Here is a 19,049-nt window from a genome sequence, read left to right on the forward strand (position 1 = left end):
TCTAGTATCTACCTGCAAAATTTCGTTACAATCGGCGTGCAACACTTTATGGATGTTGCATGTTAGAAGTAGGGTCATTATCAGAAAACAGTTGTTTAGGAAATCCAAAGAATTGCCAACTTTGATTAAATTTTGAGCTTCTTACTTTGGCACACGTGGTCGCTACTAACCATGTGTAAATACAATTTGATAGTCTACCATTACTAAAATATAGAAAAATAGATATATAGAAAAAATGATTAACATGAATTCGTTCTAGGGAAGTGTGAGTTGATGACATATTTTTTTAAAAAATTGCTTTCGTGGCCAGTTCAAATGTACTTGGCAAATTTTACATTGAGATATGCACAACTTCATACCATCTACTAAATGAGGCCACCATACTTGCAAAGATATTATTCTTTTTTCATGAGATTTTCATATGATGTTCATGTAGTCTTTTTTAAAAAGATTGTACGTAATGACTTGGTAAAATTTGTCTATTACTAGAAAGCAAACAGTTATTGTTTAGTTCCAAACTATGACATGTTTTAGAATAATATTTCAGTTGAGAATTCTCGAGGTAAGCTGGTAAATTTTCTGGCCAACCATTCTTTGTCCAAGTCATAAGTTGTGACGTCTTTCTCTAGCGCCTTCATAACTTCCTGTTTCTGTAACCAAAATATAGTAATTTGGAGGCCGAACTATTGTGATTCTATAATATCTCCTCAATTTGTAACTAATGTGAATCTTGGTAGATATCTGCGACATCCGTTTTGGAGTACGATAGTTCGTAATAATACTATCCTAGAAGTAAGAGCCATCATGATGATTCGTGGCAAATCAGTGTATAGAAATGCCTTTATACCAAATATCCATTTCATAGGGTGTAGGTCCATTAAGATATTTAAATATCTTCTCATCAAAAATCTGGAATTTTTGACTTCAAAAACGATGGCTAATGCGTTCCTTTCAAACAGCATAATTACTTTCAGTTTGGAACAAGATAGTAGACAATTGCTTCTAATTTCTCATTTACTTCCTTCAACAAAATGGCTCTGATTCCATATAGTGAAGTATTCATCATCAGAACCACTGTATATTCTTGTCAGAAAGGCTGCAAAATTTCAGCTTTCTACAAAAGTTCCTTTACCTCATCAAATTCTCTTTGATTCAGGCCAACTTCATCTACTTTCTTTCTTCAAAAGGTAGTACAAGAATGGTATCATCGAATCAAGATCTGGTAAGTGTCTATGATAAAAAATTTTAAAAAATCAGTACTCTGAGATATGACTGTTATTGGCTTACATTTTGGTGGTGGCGTCTGCAAAATTAACATTAATTTATCCTTAGCATGCTCTGTAGTGCTGTAACCTAATTCATATCATACATATTTCATTACCTTATAGAGGTAGTTGGTGAATACTTCAAATTATATGCACGTAGCCAAACTCTCTCTATAAACTTATTGCGTGAGTACCGCCGGATTCTGAAATTTGTATTTTTGGATATCACACATAGTTCCTAAGTGAAGTCTTGACCCGACTACGTTAGGTACCATAGTTTTGGAGCTATAGACCTTTATAGTGCATTTTTTCATCTTTACGGCAACCTATAACTCCGAAAGGAAACATTTGTGATCCCAGGTTGGTCTATACTTTTTGTCTTATCTTGGTGTCAGGAATCACCTCCCAAAAGTTGTCGGTTTTGTTTTGAAATACCTTGTATAATTTAAATCCCATAACTATAGTCTTGTAATTAGAAATCTATTTTTGAGACAATATGTGTTTGGTTTGTTATGTCGTACTTCCCAGATGTTGTTTTTACGAAGGTGTATCCATAAGCCTTTAAACAGTCAGGCATTGTTTTCTCTATTTCATAGCAAAACATTACGGGTGACTTAAACGCAATCGCACTTGTTTGTAATAAAGAATGGAACTTACGGAAATTGAAGTGCAGTCACGTGCTCTTTACGTAAACCAAAGCTTTCGTATGATGCATACATTCCCCGATTCTATCACTGCCACGGTTTCCTATGTCTGTTCTCGGTGTAGGAGCCCTATTCAAGTTTCTATCTTTCCTTGCGCAATTAAATTCAATCATCTTCGTGACGTTTTCCATGACATGTTCTGTGCCATAATATGTCAATAATACATTGAAGCGAGGTCTGTTAAGAAACTTTACTGGCAATACATGCACACTTGTTTACGTGTTCCGCCATACATAGTAGTTCACGCAAATACAGAAACTGAAGTGCTATATGGAAAAACAACACTGCTATGTTATTAGCCAACAAAAGAAGAGAAACCTGTTATTTTATTCTTAATATACAGTATATGAAACGCTCGATAGTTTATTACCTTTAGGCATCACAGCTAAAATATTGCAGATGCCAAAATATTGCAGATTTAACAACATATTTGATATGGCGAGTGTAGCTAAGTGGACAGTGTTTGGAACTGTTATTCTAAAGATTCTGGGTTTAACTATCTGCCTCGTAGTCAGGTTCCTTAACGTGTCCCGTGTGCAGTCTGATGGTTAAGTATTGCGGGTGGTTTCACCTTTTCAGACGCATGTTGGAGAACACGAAAAGCGATGGTGGAGGTCTGAGGTCTGCGACTGGCCAATATGGCGGCCAATTCAAGATGACGCCCAAACTATGTTTAAAAACCGCTGTATCTCGTTTACCTCTCATCCGATTTTGATGCTCTTTTTTTTAAATTGCAGATCTATATTAAAACTATATTTAATGTTATTACACATTTTGCGCTAAATACAATAGTTTTCTAGGTATTTCGCAAAAGCCGATTTTTGAAAAAAAGTTTTATGTTTATTACAACAACAAAAAAATGTTTTCTGTTTATCAGAAAAAATAGTATTGCGGATGGTTTCATCTTTTCAAGTACTTCTTCGAGAACACGAAAAGCGATGGTGGAAGTCTGAGGTACGCGACTGGCTAATATGGCAGCGAATTCAAGATGGCGGTCAAGCTAGGTTTAAAAACGGCTGTATCTCAGCTACCTCCCGTCCGACTTTGATGATCTTCTTTTAATTGTCTTAGGTCATTATTAAAGCTATGTTTGATGTTATTACTCAGTTTACGCTAAATACAATGTTTTTAAGGATTATATTATAACATTAATAGAATTGTGTGACATTTTTATTTTGTTTGTGTGTAGTAAATTTGAGTGTATTTTAAAAATGTTCTAGATATCTCTGTTAGGAAGGAAAATAGAGAGTTACCAAACTCAGTATACTCAATTCAGCCCTTGCTCATTCCTAAGTTGTTGAAACCTAATAGTCCATTATCTCTATAGACCCCCCACCAGAAAAAAAGCCTGAACTTTTAATTTCTGCTGCAACCAAAGATTTTGTGTGGATGTTAACTGGTTGCATTGGTATTGAAAGTAGTGCCAGCAATCAGTCTGGGCTACCTCTAACATGGTCTGCACATAATTTAATGGTAGGTAAAAGCAATGCAAAAACGAACAACATAATGTCAATATTTCCAGAAACACAAACCAATGTTACTGTGTTGTACTCTGTGATGAGTCATTTGGAGAAAGTAAATAAAAAAGTTGAAAGTCAGTCTAAGAAATTGGTTGTCACAGCTGGCCTGGGCATATATCGACCACTACTTCATTTAAAAATGCCTATTGCGAAGGAAAATTGGGTTTTGATACCTGGGGTCTTGCATATTTTAATGGCAGAATTAAGAGCTATAGGTAACTATATTGACGAAAGTGGTACTCCTGAGATTTGGGTTGAAAGTGGGATAATAGCGAAAATATTGTCAAGAGAATGTTAGAAGGGAAACCTGTACGGCGATCACTTCGAGCTCATATATTGACACTTCATGCATTGTTCAGTCAGCAAGTGGAATGGCACTCCAGGGACGAAAAAGACCTTAAACAAACAATGTCTTCACATGCAACAAATCTATGGAAAGCGTAGCAAAAAGGAGACAGTGAAGAAGTATCCTTAGAGAATCATCAATTCAACATTGCCTTGGTTGAAGAAAACACGCTTGAAAAGCTTGATGAATTCTGTGAAAAAGCATGTTCAGGGAATCAACTTCCAACTGGCTGGCTTTTCTAAGAGCAATTTGAAGTCGTGACTGGGATCTAAGGCTAGTAGCTTTGGAGTTCACAAAGTTTTTTTTTTTTTTTTTGCCATGATTATGCGAAACTACAATGCATTATGTGCTTGGCATACAGCTGAAATGAAATTTTTAAAGACGTCAGATTCAGAAACTTGGACCAATATTAGGAACGTACGGACTCCAAATAAATCTGAAGTCTTATTTTGTAATATTGGATCTGATGAAGCTCTTGAACAGGAAATCCGAAAAATGAAGGTAGCAGGTGGAGTAATAGGCATAACACAAAGCCCACAGATCCTCACAAAATTCTATTTGGTAACACCTGAACTAGCTAAGATTTGTTTAGAAGTAACAGAACGTGTTCCAGGTCTTCAGAAGGAAAGACTCATCATGAGGTAAGCCGATCGAAGTCATCTCGCTACCAAAATAATTTGACCAAGATGACTCTGTGTGCCCATAATTTTGTAAACCTTTTCAAACATGAAGGTAATGACCTGATCAACCTTGTAACAATGACTGTCGCACCATCTGAAGTTGTCAATGATGTCACTTCCATGCCAGTCCAGGGATTAGCACAGGACAAGTCTTTTGCAGAAGAGCTGATAATGCTACGGACAAGAAAGTTTTGGGATAGTCTTCCCCAGAAGAAACATAAACTGTTTAGTTCGATGGGAAAGAAAGTAAATGTGCAAACTAAAGAGGGGGTAGTGGAGATTAAGGAGGACAGAAAGTTGTTTGCTAGACTTGTCCTTTTGTGTCGAGCACGAACAGATTTAAAATTAGATGACTGTATCGGTATATATGAGCTGAGTGTCGTTCCAAGATCTATGTTTTGCAGCGATGGGTCCATGCATCGTATACAAGTTAAGAGCAAGCTCCTTCATCATTTAGAATAGCTTCAAGACAAGGAAACATGCGAAAATCCTGATGAATCGCAAGTTGCAGCTTCTGACAGTCCAGTAATGCCAGTTGCAATCGTAGATGGAATGGAAGAGCTCAATTCTCTGAAGTTGGACAATAATGCAAAGAATGTGTTAGACTTAGCAAATCAGTTCTGCAGAAAAATCTTTCGGAAATATGGGCATTACTCTGAAGTTCATGTTGTTTGACACATATCTCGAAACTTCATTGAAATATGCTTGTCGTGACCGTCGTCAACATAGAAAACCACCTGTTCAATATAAAATTGAGGCTCACAACAGCATCAAATCAGTTCCCATTAAGAAACTGCTTTCACATATATAAACTAAGGCATCCCTGATGGAGTATTTAAGTAAAGAACTAATCAAAAAGGCTAATGACGACAATAAAATCATCATTGTGTCCTACAAGGATACTGCAGAAGCTTCAAAGTTAGTTGTATCAGATTTGAAAACTACTCAAGAAGAGGCTGACACGAAAATTACCTTGCATGCCCTACGTGCCACTGGAAGAGGTGCAAAAGTCATAAATGTGTTCTCCCCTGACACTGATGTACTAGTATTGCTCATCAGTTGGTATCCACAGCCCCCAGCGAAAACATTCTTTTTTCTCATTGGAACTAAACCTCAGAAAATTGAGGTAGAGAAAATGTATGCGAAACTGGGACCACAGCGAACAAATGCACTGACTGGGATGCATGCTATATCTGGTACTGACGTAACTGGTGCTTTCTCTGGAAAAACAAAAACTACTTTTTGCAACCACTTCATGGAAGGAAATGAAAGAGTGCTTCACGCACTTTCATCTCTTGGCAGAACTTTGCATGTTTCAGATGAAATCTACAATGGTTTGGAAGAGTATCTTTGTTCAGTGTACTTACAAGAGCCGAATCTTCAAAAGTTAAGTGAAGTAAGATGGTGGTTATTTTCAAAAAAACAAGTTGAAGGGACCAGTCTTTCTCCAACTTTATTTTCATTTCGTCCTGAAGTTAGAAAAGCACATTGGCAAGCAATGATTTGGAATACATCAGATATTGCTACACCTTGCCTCCCATCTGCATTAGAATGTGGTTGGAAGTTGGAAAATGGTCAGTTTGTTACAGAGATGAGTGAGCTTCCCTGTGGACCTCTAGAAATTCTGTCATCCATACAATGTTCGTGTGTGCAATCACGTTGTGCGCCCCCCTGTAAGTGTTTCAGGCATGGAATTCCATGTACAGAGATGTGTAGCTATTCTGGAAATGAACAAAATTGTGACAATCCTTCAAATGAGGAATGTGAACAATTTGATGACAGTGATGAAGAAGAAAATGAAAAAGAAATCTTTAAGTTTTACGTCCCACGGTTATGAAGGTTAGGCTAAAGGAGACGGTGATGATGAGAGATGAGTGAAATGGTGGAATGAAGAAAGTGGGAGGAAACGGGAGAACCCCGAGAAAACCCACGAGCACGGTGTTTGTCCACCACAAAGTTCACTTGGCGGGGGCTGGGATCGAACCCGGGACCCCAAGCACCAGAGGTGAACGCTCTACCACTAAGCCACCGCGAGTGATGAAGAAGAGTTTGACGAAAATGACAATGAGTAAAGGGCCCAGAAAATGGAAACTATTAGTCTTAAATACTGTAAATTATGGTATAATTATTTAGTAGTATAATTAACAATTCATAAATTATTCATTTTAACTTATATATTTTACATATCGTATTGACTCATCAGAATAGTTTTTAATGAACACCTGGATTTTTCGAACACAATACAAATTTCCTCATGGATGTACAATTTCTAATTTCATGTTATAGTCAGGTTCATTAACGTCTTCCATGTGCAGTTTGATGATTAAATATTGGGGGTGTTTTCATCTTTTCAAGTACTTCTTGGAGAACACGAAAAGCAATGGTGGAAGTCTGAGGTCCCAGACCGGTCTGCGATCTTGAATTCGCCGCCATATTAGTCAGTCGCGGACCTCAGACTTCCACCATCGCTTTTCGTGTTCTCGAAGAAGTACTTGAAAAGATTAAAACACCCGCAATACTATTTTTTTCTGATAAACAGAAAACATTTTTTTGTTTTAATAAACATAAAACATTTTTTTTTTCAAAAATTGGCTTTTGCGAAATACCTAGGAAACTATTGTATTTAGCGTAAAATGTGTAATAACATTAAATATAGCTTTAATATAGACCTACAATTTAAAAAAAGGAGCATCAAAATCGGATGAGAGGTAAACAAGATACAGCGGTTTTTAAACTTAGCTTGGTCGCCATCTTGAATTGGCCGCCATATTGGCCAGTCGCAGACCTCAGACCTCCACCATCGCTTTTCGTGTTCTTCAATATGCACCTGAAAAGATGAAATCACTCGCAATACTTAACCATCAAACTGCACACGGGACACCATGATTGGCCCCTAAGGAACCTGACTATCGATTTACAGTTACTTTTTTTAAGGAATTAAGCATTGTAAATGATGTTTGCGATTGCTGCTAAAGAAGATTTATCCCATAAAGGGAGAAAGGTCCAAGGAAGGGGGAGAGGAAAAGACGCAGCCTGTTTATTCTTAAGAGTTAAAATTTCATTTATTCCCGTGTCTTTTGCTCTTTTCCTTCCCTGTTTCCTTCTTTCCCCTCTTGTTTTCCTTTCTATGCTTCCTCTGTTTCTGCAGGCATATTATTTATTATTTTCCTTTTCTTTGCGTTAATTCCTATGTCTTAGAACTTGATGAGAATCGAATTTATGCCTGTCAATCTCGTGTTTATCCAAGTGATTCTCAACTGCTAATTGTTTCTTACTCCAAATGCAGGAATATCCTGGTATGTCGTTTTTCGGGCATGCATGTACTGTCATGTTGGTTGCCCAACTATCAAGCATACAGTGAAACAATTCTGCTGGAGGAAAAAGTTATCATTTCTTAAACTCCTACTTTTAGTTAATATTGTTTTTGACTGTATATCCAAATATTGTGTTTCTGCCACACAGTGAATTGAACAAATTTATAACTACATTGTGGTGTGTGAATCATTTTGTTGGAATCAGTTGCGAAACATTCAATTTAAAAAAATATTATTTTGAAAACGAGTAATACATATAGTACATTTACCTATGTAAATTAAATAAAGCTTGTCGACAAAGACCATGTATTGATAGAAAGTTTGTCTTCTGTGACAGTACAAATATTAACTTTCCACCTATAGATATTATCATGAACTTAAGAAGAGTTCAATTCGAATAAAATTAAACTGTGGATAGAAACTAGTGCTTGAAGTGTAAAATAAACTGTGTAAAGAATATCCAAATCCTTTGTTCAACTTGCATGTATGTGATAAACGAACCAATGCGAAAGAATGTACTTTTGGATTAGCTATAACGATTTTATGAAAATCCAGGGTTAATTTACTGATTTAGGCTCAAGTAAGGTTTGCAATACTAATGTAGATTTGAAAATGCTCTAGATTAAATACGATCATTAAATTTTATTTATATACTAGACTTGCTCCCGCCTGAGGACAGGTCTAAAATACACTTTAAAACCGGGAACTTCGATTCTTGGAATAGGTGAAATATAGACTTGCAGGCCCAAATTGGAAGACTTGTCACAAGTCTGATAGATCTGCCATCAAAACTTGAACCAAATATTTTTCAGTCTGTTGTGCTATTTGTCACAACACATACACACACACACACACACACACACACACACTAGGGAAAGATATAAAATATTAATAGTCATGTGTAAATTGTAATAATTCTAAGTAAGAGATTACTGTAAGTAAGGGATATTATCAAGGCAGTTCTCTATTTTATAACAAAAGAATAGCACAGATACAGTAATTATATGTTATATCTAATTACTGTATATTATGTATAATCATGTATTATAAATTTATTTTGAATAAAGAAACCATAGCTGAATACTTACGAGAATCTTGAAGACATTTTCTAAATGTTGCTGCAGCTGCTTCAAATAGGTCACTGCAAATAGATTCCATTTGCGACCTAAAAAGAGGACCTCAATGTTAGAAATAACATCTAAATTAGCTTTTAAAAGTCTAGCTGAATTTTCTCAGATTATAAGAGAACTTGTATATTGCTTGTGCAAGTAACCATGTGATATTGCAACACACCTTCTCTCTTGTATTTTCTTTGGCAATGTATGAGGAAAATGTCAACATACCTACAATATCGTATCATTTTATTGATTAGTAATACATTTTACATTTACTAATTCTACAATATAATTAGATCTGAAAAATGTATCCAAAGAGTAACATAAAACTTATAGGGTGTAGCAAATATGGACAACCAAACTTCAGGGGTGCATTCAGTACGGGGACAAGTTAAAAAAATGCCATATATCCGGAAATATGTAGTTACGGATCTACAACCATTACGAGCCTGGCGATTGGCGGAGAATTGTCGATTAAGTCATTCTATCATAATTGTTTCCTACATAAGAGTAGAGAGACATGAGTGATACATTATTGCAAATAATATAGACTACAGATTCGAACGAAGCCACATTTGTGCCCATTGTGCTCAGCTGTAGAAGAGGCAGAAGAAAAAACTCAAAAATCATGAAAAAAAACTGTACTTCTATTTCGTTGTCGTAAAGTTTAACACTGCTATCTATAGCACACCGAGAGAAGCACACTCACGAATGCAATGACGTAGGTACATCAGACATCAGTCCACATCACCAGAAATTATTAAAAATATCATACAGGAACTATATCCACTTACAGTAAATGTGCTGCCTCACCAGCACCATACAAAAGTTGCATATGTTTATGTTCAAGTACCATTAAGTCGCCTTACAGTAAATGTTCAAAATGTCTCCCTCCTATCTGAACGCAACCTTTAAATGTCCCTACAGATAGCAGTCAAGGAGATTCAGATCTGATAAACGTAGAGATAAAACAACTAATCGTACACTCCCAATGTATCAAACAGGAAACACTGCATTTAGAAACTCGATGGGTGTGAAAATTGCAGGAATTTTGCCTCACTAAAAGCTACGTTTTGTGTGTGTGTGCGTGTGTGCGTGTGTGTGTGTGTGTGTGTGTGTGTGTGTGTGTGTGTGTGTGTGTGTGTGTGTGTGTGTGTGTGTGAACGGCTTTTTGGTTCATATATATCGTCGTGTGACAGGGACTATGTTTTACATTGCATTTAATTTAAGCACAGTACACTGTGCATCTTCGACTGGTACTCTTGTTGCAATCATGTTTCTTCCCATAATTGAGAGCAGGACATCTTGCGTTCAATATTTCCCCATTTCCTTCCCTGGTTCTACCTCCTACATGATTTTTCTAAAATGATTTTTGAAATGAGCTTAATGACGCCATTGAGTTAGTGAGTATGCTTGGCACAGCCGGTTGTGGTATGGGGTACTGTGCCTACCTATTAAGCGTCATTGATAAGTCGGGCATGGACACAAACTCGCTCTATTCTGACCGAGTTTTCCACTCGTTTTCCTCAGTCCCATCAGCCAAATTCTGGAATAGTACCTTATGTAAGAATAGGGCCGCTGCAATTCCGCATCCTTAGCCCTCACCTATCCCAGCCTGAGCCTTCCTTCCAACTTGTGCAGTTACCTTCCAACCTGTATAAAAGCACTAATATGTTTTATTTTCTTTTATAAGTAAAAATTCGTTTAAATTTCAAGTTAGTTATATTAATTGATAATATAGTAAAATTATAAGTATACTGGTCAGGAGCGGATCCAGGAGGACGATCGGGGCGATCGCATCCCCAGAATAGATATTTTTATTTTAAAAATAAAGCCTATCCTAAGAATTTTCAGCTTTGTATTATAAATATAAAGTAAAACCTAAAATATTTAGGCCTTAGTTTGGGGGGGTATTACGTTGTAGAAGTCAAAGAAAGCAATAAATAGCAAGAAATTACTTACCTTGCCGTTCTTGCTCAAGAAAATGCCCACTTTCGAAATCGCAGGTAGCCATTTCTGTTCTTTCTTTCCAACATGCAATATTTTGCGTTCTCCGTCCGTTCTCAAGACCAATCTCTGATTCTTGTTAACAATTTGCAGACAATAGACTATAAACCCTATTTGTTCGCATGTGTTTGTCAATATTCCTGTTTTAGAAATACCAGTTTGGTAGGTAGGCGAAAAGCAAAGAGACCTAATGGTTTTCTTCTTATGGAAGTTGTCGAAACAGAGTTAGGGATTGAGATTAGAAAGGTGGGTGTGCCTTTGACTTTCAAGAAGGAAAATTGCAGTTGCGAAAGCAATTTGATTAATATTGTGCATTTTATTTACAGTTGTGTTTCACATATAAGCAGGCTCACAATCAAAGATAAATAAATAGCAAGGAAAAGAAGGAAGTAATAAAAACTGGCGTATGAATAGAAATTTAAAACGTCTTGATTAAAAAGAAATTAGCATTTTTCTTATTATTATCTACCATTACTTAATATTATAGTATATTAATATTATTTATATCAATTTCTAAATAAGTTAATTCTACAGAAGAGCTACTTCTCCTCTTCTAAATTTGTTTTAGCTTTTTTTTTTTTTTTTTTTGCTATGAACGCTTACTCTTACCTTGATTTGACTTCGAACGACTGCCTCGCAAACATTCAGCCTGTATGCGCCCCTGATACTGGTATGAACGTATGTTCAAAACATATAAATGCAGCTAGTCTCCATACCATTCTTACTAATAATAGAGGTCCCTATTTGAAAATTGTTCTAGACATTTCTTTTCCTCTGGCTGCACATAGAATATTAGATTAGTATTTATTCCAATTTTCTTTTGCAGTAAACCTGAAATTTCTAAAATTACATTATATTTTCGTACTTTGTGTATGAGAAAGACATAAAGCAAGACGGCCATACTTGTGTATATACACACATTCCAAGAAATTCCTCTTTCCCTTTCCTGGCCTCTCGCTTTGTTGGTCTTCTTGGCTTCGTGCAACTGAACAACATGTTGCTATTTCTTTAAACAAGGAGCTCTAGACAAAACTTTCGTCCCTTTATATGTACCATTGAAAAAAATATATACTTATACTTAAATATTCAATTTTACAATCACTGAAAAGAAACACTAGTCCAAACCCTGTTTGTTAATCCAATTGTCTCAAGAGCATTAATACTTAGAAGTGTAGAAGATCAAATTTGAGTTGCTTCTGTCATATTTACCGTTTCATCTCCAATTGAACATCTTGTTCGTCCATCAAGCATGGAATATTCAATAGGAGTTTTGTTGAATTTGCTGACATTGACTTCTTGATATTTTCAGTTTCTCTAAGGAGTCTTAGGAATGAACGTTGATTTTCTTTAGGATCAATTTTGTACTTTGATTGAATTTCATCACAAAAGTAATCTGCTAGTTTCCGATCAATGTCACGACCACCGAAACAAGGATGAGAAGCAGTACTTAATATCTGTAATATAACAATAGAATGTATTAGTAACTTCAAAAATTACGTACATTAAGAAAACAACTTTATAACACTTAAAGGAAATATGCAACTTCAAAAATATAGCCGAAAATGTGTTATTTTTGTTTTCTCTCAGATAACAACAACAACAAGAACAAAATTATCACATAATAGGAAACCCGTATAGAAAAAGAATATCTAATTGCTCACAGCTTTAAGTCTGTCTTATCATAGTTATAGTATTTTTTAAAATCTTTTTCTGCGTCTCGCAGAATCTTGATTAGAGTACAAATGAAAATACTCGTTGATGTAGTAAAAAATATAGGGCGTGCTTTAGATGTTAATGTTAGTGAAGATATGATAGATGCATATCATAAAATGAAAAAATTATCTAATCAAAAATTTAGTGGAATCGTAGTTAAGTTTGTGCGACGTTCGGATAAGGAAAAGTTTTTACAGGGGAGAAAAGTGAAAAGAAATCTGAACACAACACATTTGGGTTATACTATGAGTGAAACTATATATGTAAATCAATCTATTACCTCCTATAGAAAGCGTATTTTTGGTCAGGCAAAGTAAAAGAAAAATAAAAAACATTACGCATATTTATGGGTTGATCAGACGGGAAATATCAAATTTTAAAAAGTCAAGATTATAGAAACGTTTTAATTTTTAGAACATTGGATGATGTACAAGCTTTGTAATATATTAATATTTTCAACATAATGGCTTTAAATGAGATAGACATTTATTACCAAAATGTGAGGGGTATTAATACTAAATTGTATGATCTCTTGCTTAGTATATCTGCGGAAAATTATGATGTAATAATATTAACAGAAACGTGGTTAGATAATAATATTTTAATAATGAATTTATTGACGATTGATATAACGTGTTTCGTAATGATAGAATAACTAAAGGAGGAGGAGGTGTTCTTGTCGCTGCCTTGAATCAATACCAAACTGAAAATATAAAATTAGTATTAATGGTGTCGAAACAGTGTGTATTAAGATACAGTTTGGAATAAATACTTTTGTTATTTCAACGGTTTATTTTCTACGAAAGTCTAAATTAGATAAGGATGTTGAATATTACCAATTAATAGAAAAATGTTATTATTTCTAACCAGTATCAGGTAGTGATTGCTGGTGACTTTAATATCTCTGGCGTTAAAGATAATAATACGGACCTACTACACAATGGTAACATTTGTATTACTCTTCCGAATATTTTTATCTCTTTGTGACCTAAAATTGGTAAATAATATTAAAAATAAAAATGGAAGGACATTGGTGCGGGTTTTTGTTAATCAAGGTACAAATTATAGTATTGCTAAAAGTGCTTGTGCACTATTAAAAGAGGATTATCATCATCCATCTTTGCTAATACAAATATTAGTAACAGAACAAATAACTTATGCAAAACAGTCAGAGGTGACAATGTTTAATTATAGCAAAGCTGACTTTGATAATATTTATACTTCATTAAGAGATGAAAATTGAGATGTAGTAATAATGAGTTATAATCTTGATAGTGCATTAAACAAATTTTACGGCATTGTTAACAATATTATTAATAAGAACGTGCCTAAAAAGGTGGTAAATGCAAGACATCGTTACCCTCCCTGATTTTCTTCCTAATTATTAAATGTATAAAAGAAAAAGAATTTTGTAGAAAAGGGCAGATACTCGGTTTATTATCATATTAAATGTTGAATTGAGAAAGAAATTAAAAAGTATGATTGATTCATCATATAAATTATATACCTTTCAGATAGAGTCTACTCTTGTTAAAGATACAAAACCACTTTGGGCATTTATAAAAAATAAAAAATAAAAAAGTCAAATTGCTGTATGACTATAAAAAATGAAGTATTGATGTCAAATGAATCGATATCTAATGCCTTTGCAGATTACTTTAAAAGTGTGTATTCTTCTTCCCTTTGCACATATAGTAAATTTGATTCAGTTGACACGATAGTTTCTCAATGTCTTTCTCTATATCCAATTACTGATTCGGAATATAATGAAGCTGTAAAAAGAATGAAAACCATCAAAATCGAGTGGACCTGACTTGATTCCACCGTACTTTTTTAAAGATTGCTGTTCAGTATTGAAAATTCCGTTATGTCATATTTATAATTTAATTTTAAAAAGACAAATATATCCTAAGCTCTGGAAAAATTCAAGAGTCTGTCCAATCCATAAATCAGTTAATCCTTTAGAGGTAGGAAATTACAGACCCATTTCTGTTATTTCAGCCCCACCAAAAATACTTGAAAATATATTATACAGAAGAATTAAACCATATGTATATCTATTAATCAACATGATTTTTGTCAAGGAAACTCCACTGTAACAAATTTGGTTAACTTTTCTCAATATATATTTAATTCCTTTAATAATGGAAACATGGTTGACACAGTTTATTTGGATTTTTCAAAAGCTTTTGATACTCTGGATCATGATATTCTTCTAAATAAATTGTCTAAATTTGTTTTTTGTGATATTTTTTAAACGTTTTTTTTTCTTATCTGAGTGATCGACAACAATTCGTAACATATAGACATACAAATTCTTACATATATAAGGTAAATTTTGGGGTACCACAAGGTTCCAATTTGGAACCTTTATTTTTTTATTATCCATTAATGACTTAAGAGATATCTTCAAATACTCAAGGTGTTTGTTATTTGCTGATGATGTCAAATTATTTAAAGAGATAAAAACACTCACTGACTGCAATGAATTAAATTCTGATTTATTAGTGCATACAAATGGAGTTTAGACAATAAGCTATATTTTAACTCAAATAAATGCTGTGTTATATCTTTTTCTAGAAAGGGAAAAGCATTATGCTACGATCATAAATTGTCTGGAAAACGTTTAAAAAGATGTAATGTTGTAAAAGATCTTGGAGTCACATTGGATGATAAATTAACCTTTGAATTTCATATTAACAAAATGTGTAATGAGGCTTTCAAATTGCTTGGATTTATGTTCAGAAATACTCAGGTAATGAAAAATGCATTTGCTTTGACTAATTTATTTAATAGTCTTATAAGAAGTAAGTTAGAATATGCTAGTCTGATATGGTTTCCTTATATTAGAAATAATATAGAGAAAATTGAACGTGTACAAAATAAGTTTCTACGGTTGTTTCTAATATGTATCAAAAACTAAAGAAGTAGTTTAGATTTTACTTGCTGTTAATGTTGCATATAAAGATTTTCTTTTTATTTTTGATACATATCTAGGTAAATATATTTAAAATTTGCTGGAGTACAAGTAAGAAGTTTCAGTTATACAAGCAAGGTGGAAATGAAATTGATAGTAACTTATTTGTAATTATAAATTGTAAAAGCATAATGTACTGTAGAAAAAATGTTTGTATAACTGTACATATTGCAATATTCTTTTTGATTATTGTTGTTAATACTGTAATAGGAACTTATATATTACGTCTTCTTTTTCTTTTCCGTTTTTTTCTTTTGTAATAGTATTTTGAAACATATGCTTATACACCTATTGTAATTCGGGGGAAACCCCTGTTATAGGTAATAAATAAATAAATAAATAATAGAAGATGAATTGTGCACTTCAATGAGACATGTAGAAAACTACAAAAATTAAATTAGTCGTTTGATGAATCAGCTTAAGAAAAAGTTTCTTTTTATTATTTTATTACTATATTTTATTTTATTACTGCGTTTATATATACAGGGTGCGGCACGTAAAACCGGCCCGTCGTTATATTCTGGTATATTGTGTTTTTGGCAACACTTAAATAATCTACCTTCCTACCAAGAGATGGCGTGTCGAGGTCGGGTCGACTTATGTGACCTGCAGCAGTCACGTGCAGCCGCAGCCAGTGAAACTTGTCGAAACCAGTTGAGGAAAAGGCCTCGTTGTGTTAAGCCGGATGAGTGTCAGTGTGTGATAATGCCGTATTCGATACCCGAGCGTGTTGCCATTGTTGAAGGGTTCATTCTCACTGGATCCTTTGTGAAAACAAAGAATTTGTTTCGGGAGAAATTTCCAGGACGTTCTGTGCCAGCAAAAAGCACCATTCAGGAATTGATTGAAAAATGGCGGCGTACAGGATCGGTTCAAAATGCTCCCAGGAACAGACGACCATCTGTCTGCACACCTGAATTAAGGATGCAGGTGGAGGAGATAATGACAAGAAGTCCTCGAAAGTCAACCAGGAGATTGAGTCAACAGGTTCATGCGAGTGAGAGAAGTTGCAGATGTGTTTTAAGGGGACTGAAGTTAAAACCGTACCGGATAAGTGTTGAGCAAGAACTGAAGGAGCCTGACCTACAGAAGAGGGTGCATTTCTGTTCATGGTTATTGAGCAATGTTGCCAGTGGTTTCTTGGATCCACTAATGCTCATCATGAGTGACGAGGCGTGGTTCCACCTGTCTGGGTGCGTAAATTCCCAAAACAACCGGTATTGGTCGACAGAAGATCCACACGCACCGGTATTGGGCCCATATTCTTTAAGAAGACAGTGAACAGTGACGTGCATATGGGAATCCTGGAGGAGTTTTATACACACTTGACCGAAGAGGAGCGTCAGTTATGTTACTTTCAGCAGGGCGGTGCAACATGCCACACATCAGTTGCATCATTGTCCCTTGTGCATGAGATGTTTACACCAGAGAGGACAATCAGCAAAGGCTTGTGGCCTCCTCGATCACCAGACTTGTCCACGTGTGACTTTTACTTATGGGGACTGTTAAAGGGAAGAGTATACGAAACAAATCCACACACAATTGAAGAACTCAAGACCAGGATCCAGGATGTCACCAATAGCATTACAACACAAGAACTGATAAGGGTATATATGAATCTCCTCAATCGTGCTCACATGTGTGTTGAAGTGGGTGGAGAACACTTTCAGCACCTGCTGTGAAGGCTGCTGTGAAGGTGAGTAGTCATATTCAATACATTACATTTCATTTATGTGTTGTAGTTAATCATATTCAATACATTACATTTCATTTTATGTGTTCACTTTACGGGCCGGTTTTACGTGCCGCACCCTGTATTTATATATATATATATATATAAAAGAGGGTAAAAACTGCTAATATGTGTCGAAAATGTCGGTAAAGAAATTCTCATACTCACTGAATCCTTGGAAGTCTAGGACAAGTAGCCGAATTTCTGCTTGAACTCGCCTATTCTGAGGTTGTCAATTGCGCACGTCATGCACAATTCGAAAACGAAATATCCTGATCCATGAATATTGATGATATTACTTTTATGTCTAAACTTTGGATAGTAATCCTTAGTTTTAAAGGAAAAGAACCAAATTAGGTAGCTGAATTAATATTGCGAAAGAATGTATTGCACTCATCTATATATATAAAATTGAAAATCACTATGTTTGTGACTCTAAATCTCCTGAATCGCTGGACCGATCTCGATCAAATTTGTAACATGGATGAGGTTTGAGGCTGGGGTGGTTTTAGGCTATTCACTTTGATGGTAGAGCTGGGAGGATGGGGAGGGGTATAAAAACAAATAAAACTTAATAGCTCCTGAACAACTCGACCGATCTTGATCAAATTTTCAACATAGATGAGGTTCAGGCCTAGGATCGTTTTTATGATTTAAATTTGACGGAGCAACATAGGGGAGGAGAAGGGGGCGGAGATATATAAAAATCAATTTATATAAGACTGAAAGTTACTATTTTTGTAACTTAATAACACTTGAACTATCCGACCGATGTCAATCAAATTTTCAAGATGCATGAGATTCGGATCTGGAAACATTTTTGTAATTTCGCTTTAACGGTAGATCCTAGGGAAGGGTGAGCGGAGTGGGAGGGGGACATATACATAAAAACTAATAAACCTAATAACTTTTGAACCACCCAACCAATCTCGATCAAAATTTCAACATATGTGAGGGTCAGGTCTTAGGTGTTTTATATAGTTTCACTTTGACGAGCCATGGGATGGGGAGAGGAAGATATATGTAAAAAAAAAAAATGACTGCCTTTGTGACCATCACTCTTGAACAACCCAACCGATCTCAATCAAATTTTCAATATACATGATTTTAGGGACATGGATTACTTTAGGCTATTCACTTTGAAGATGCAACGAAGGGGAGGGAGAGAGAAATTTAAATATTATCAAAAATGACCAATATTAGTGTTGAATTCATAGTTTTCGAGGTCGATGAGAGAAACAGTGACACTTCTGATGTTGTTTCAATGCAAGTTCAGCCCTGATGGTTGGGGAGGGGAGAGTACAACGTAGGGGAGGGAGATAAACATTTTAAAATGATCGAAAGTGACTAATATTAGTGCCAAATCCATAGTTATAGGAGTACCTGAGATTAACAGTGACAATTCTGATGCCGTGTGCCGCAGCATGGGGGAGGGGGAGGAGGAGCTATATATAATAATAATCGAAAATGGCCATTATCAGTGTCCAATTTATAGTTTTCTGGATATATATATATATATATATATATATAGATATAGATATAGATATATAGATATAGATATAGATATAGATATAGTGGCGGATCCAGCATATGATCATGGAAGGGGCTGAACTATAGTTTGATTATATACCTGAGCGTCAAGGGGGAGGCTATAGCCCCTTCCAAAGCAGGGGCGG

The 19,049-nt window shown here is 35.1% G+C and overlaps 1 protein-coding gene across 1 annotated transcript in view; it reads right to left on the reverse strand.

The window, feature by feature from the left end:
* LOC145682095 (heat shock 70 kDa protein 4L-like) overlaps positions 1-19,049 on the reverse strand; it is a 196,853-nt gene that overhangs the window by 176,199 nt on the left and 1,605 nt on the right. The window contains exons 2-3 of the mRNA XM_081753689.1: positions 12,161-12,405; positions 8,918-8,994 (exon numbers count right to left, since the gene is read on the reverse strand). Of these exons, the coding sequence (XP_081609815.1) occupies positions 8,918-8,994; positions 12,161-12,405 (322 nt within the window). The remainder of the gene's footprint in view (positions 1-8,917; positions 8,995-12,160; positions 12,406-19,049) is intronic.

This window comes from Thermobia domestica, chromosome 3 (genome assembly GCF_964235325.1).
Source record: "Thermobia domestica chromosome 3, izTheDome1.hap1.1, whole genome shotgun sequence".
NCBI classification, from domain to species: domain Eukaryota; kingdom Metazoa; phylum Arthropoda; class Insecta; order Zygentoma; family Lepismatidae; genus Thermobia; species Thermobia domestica.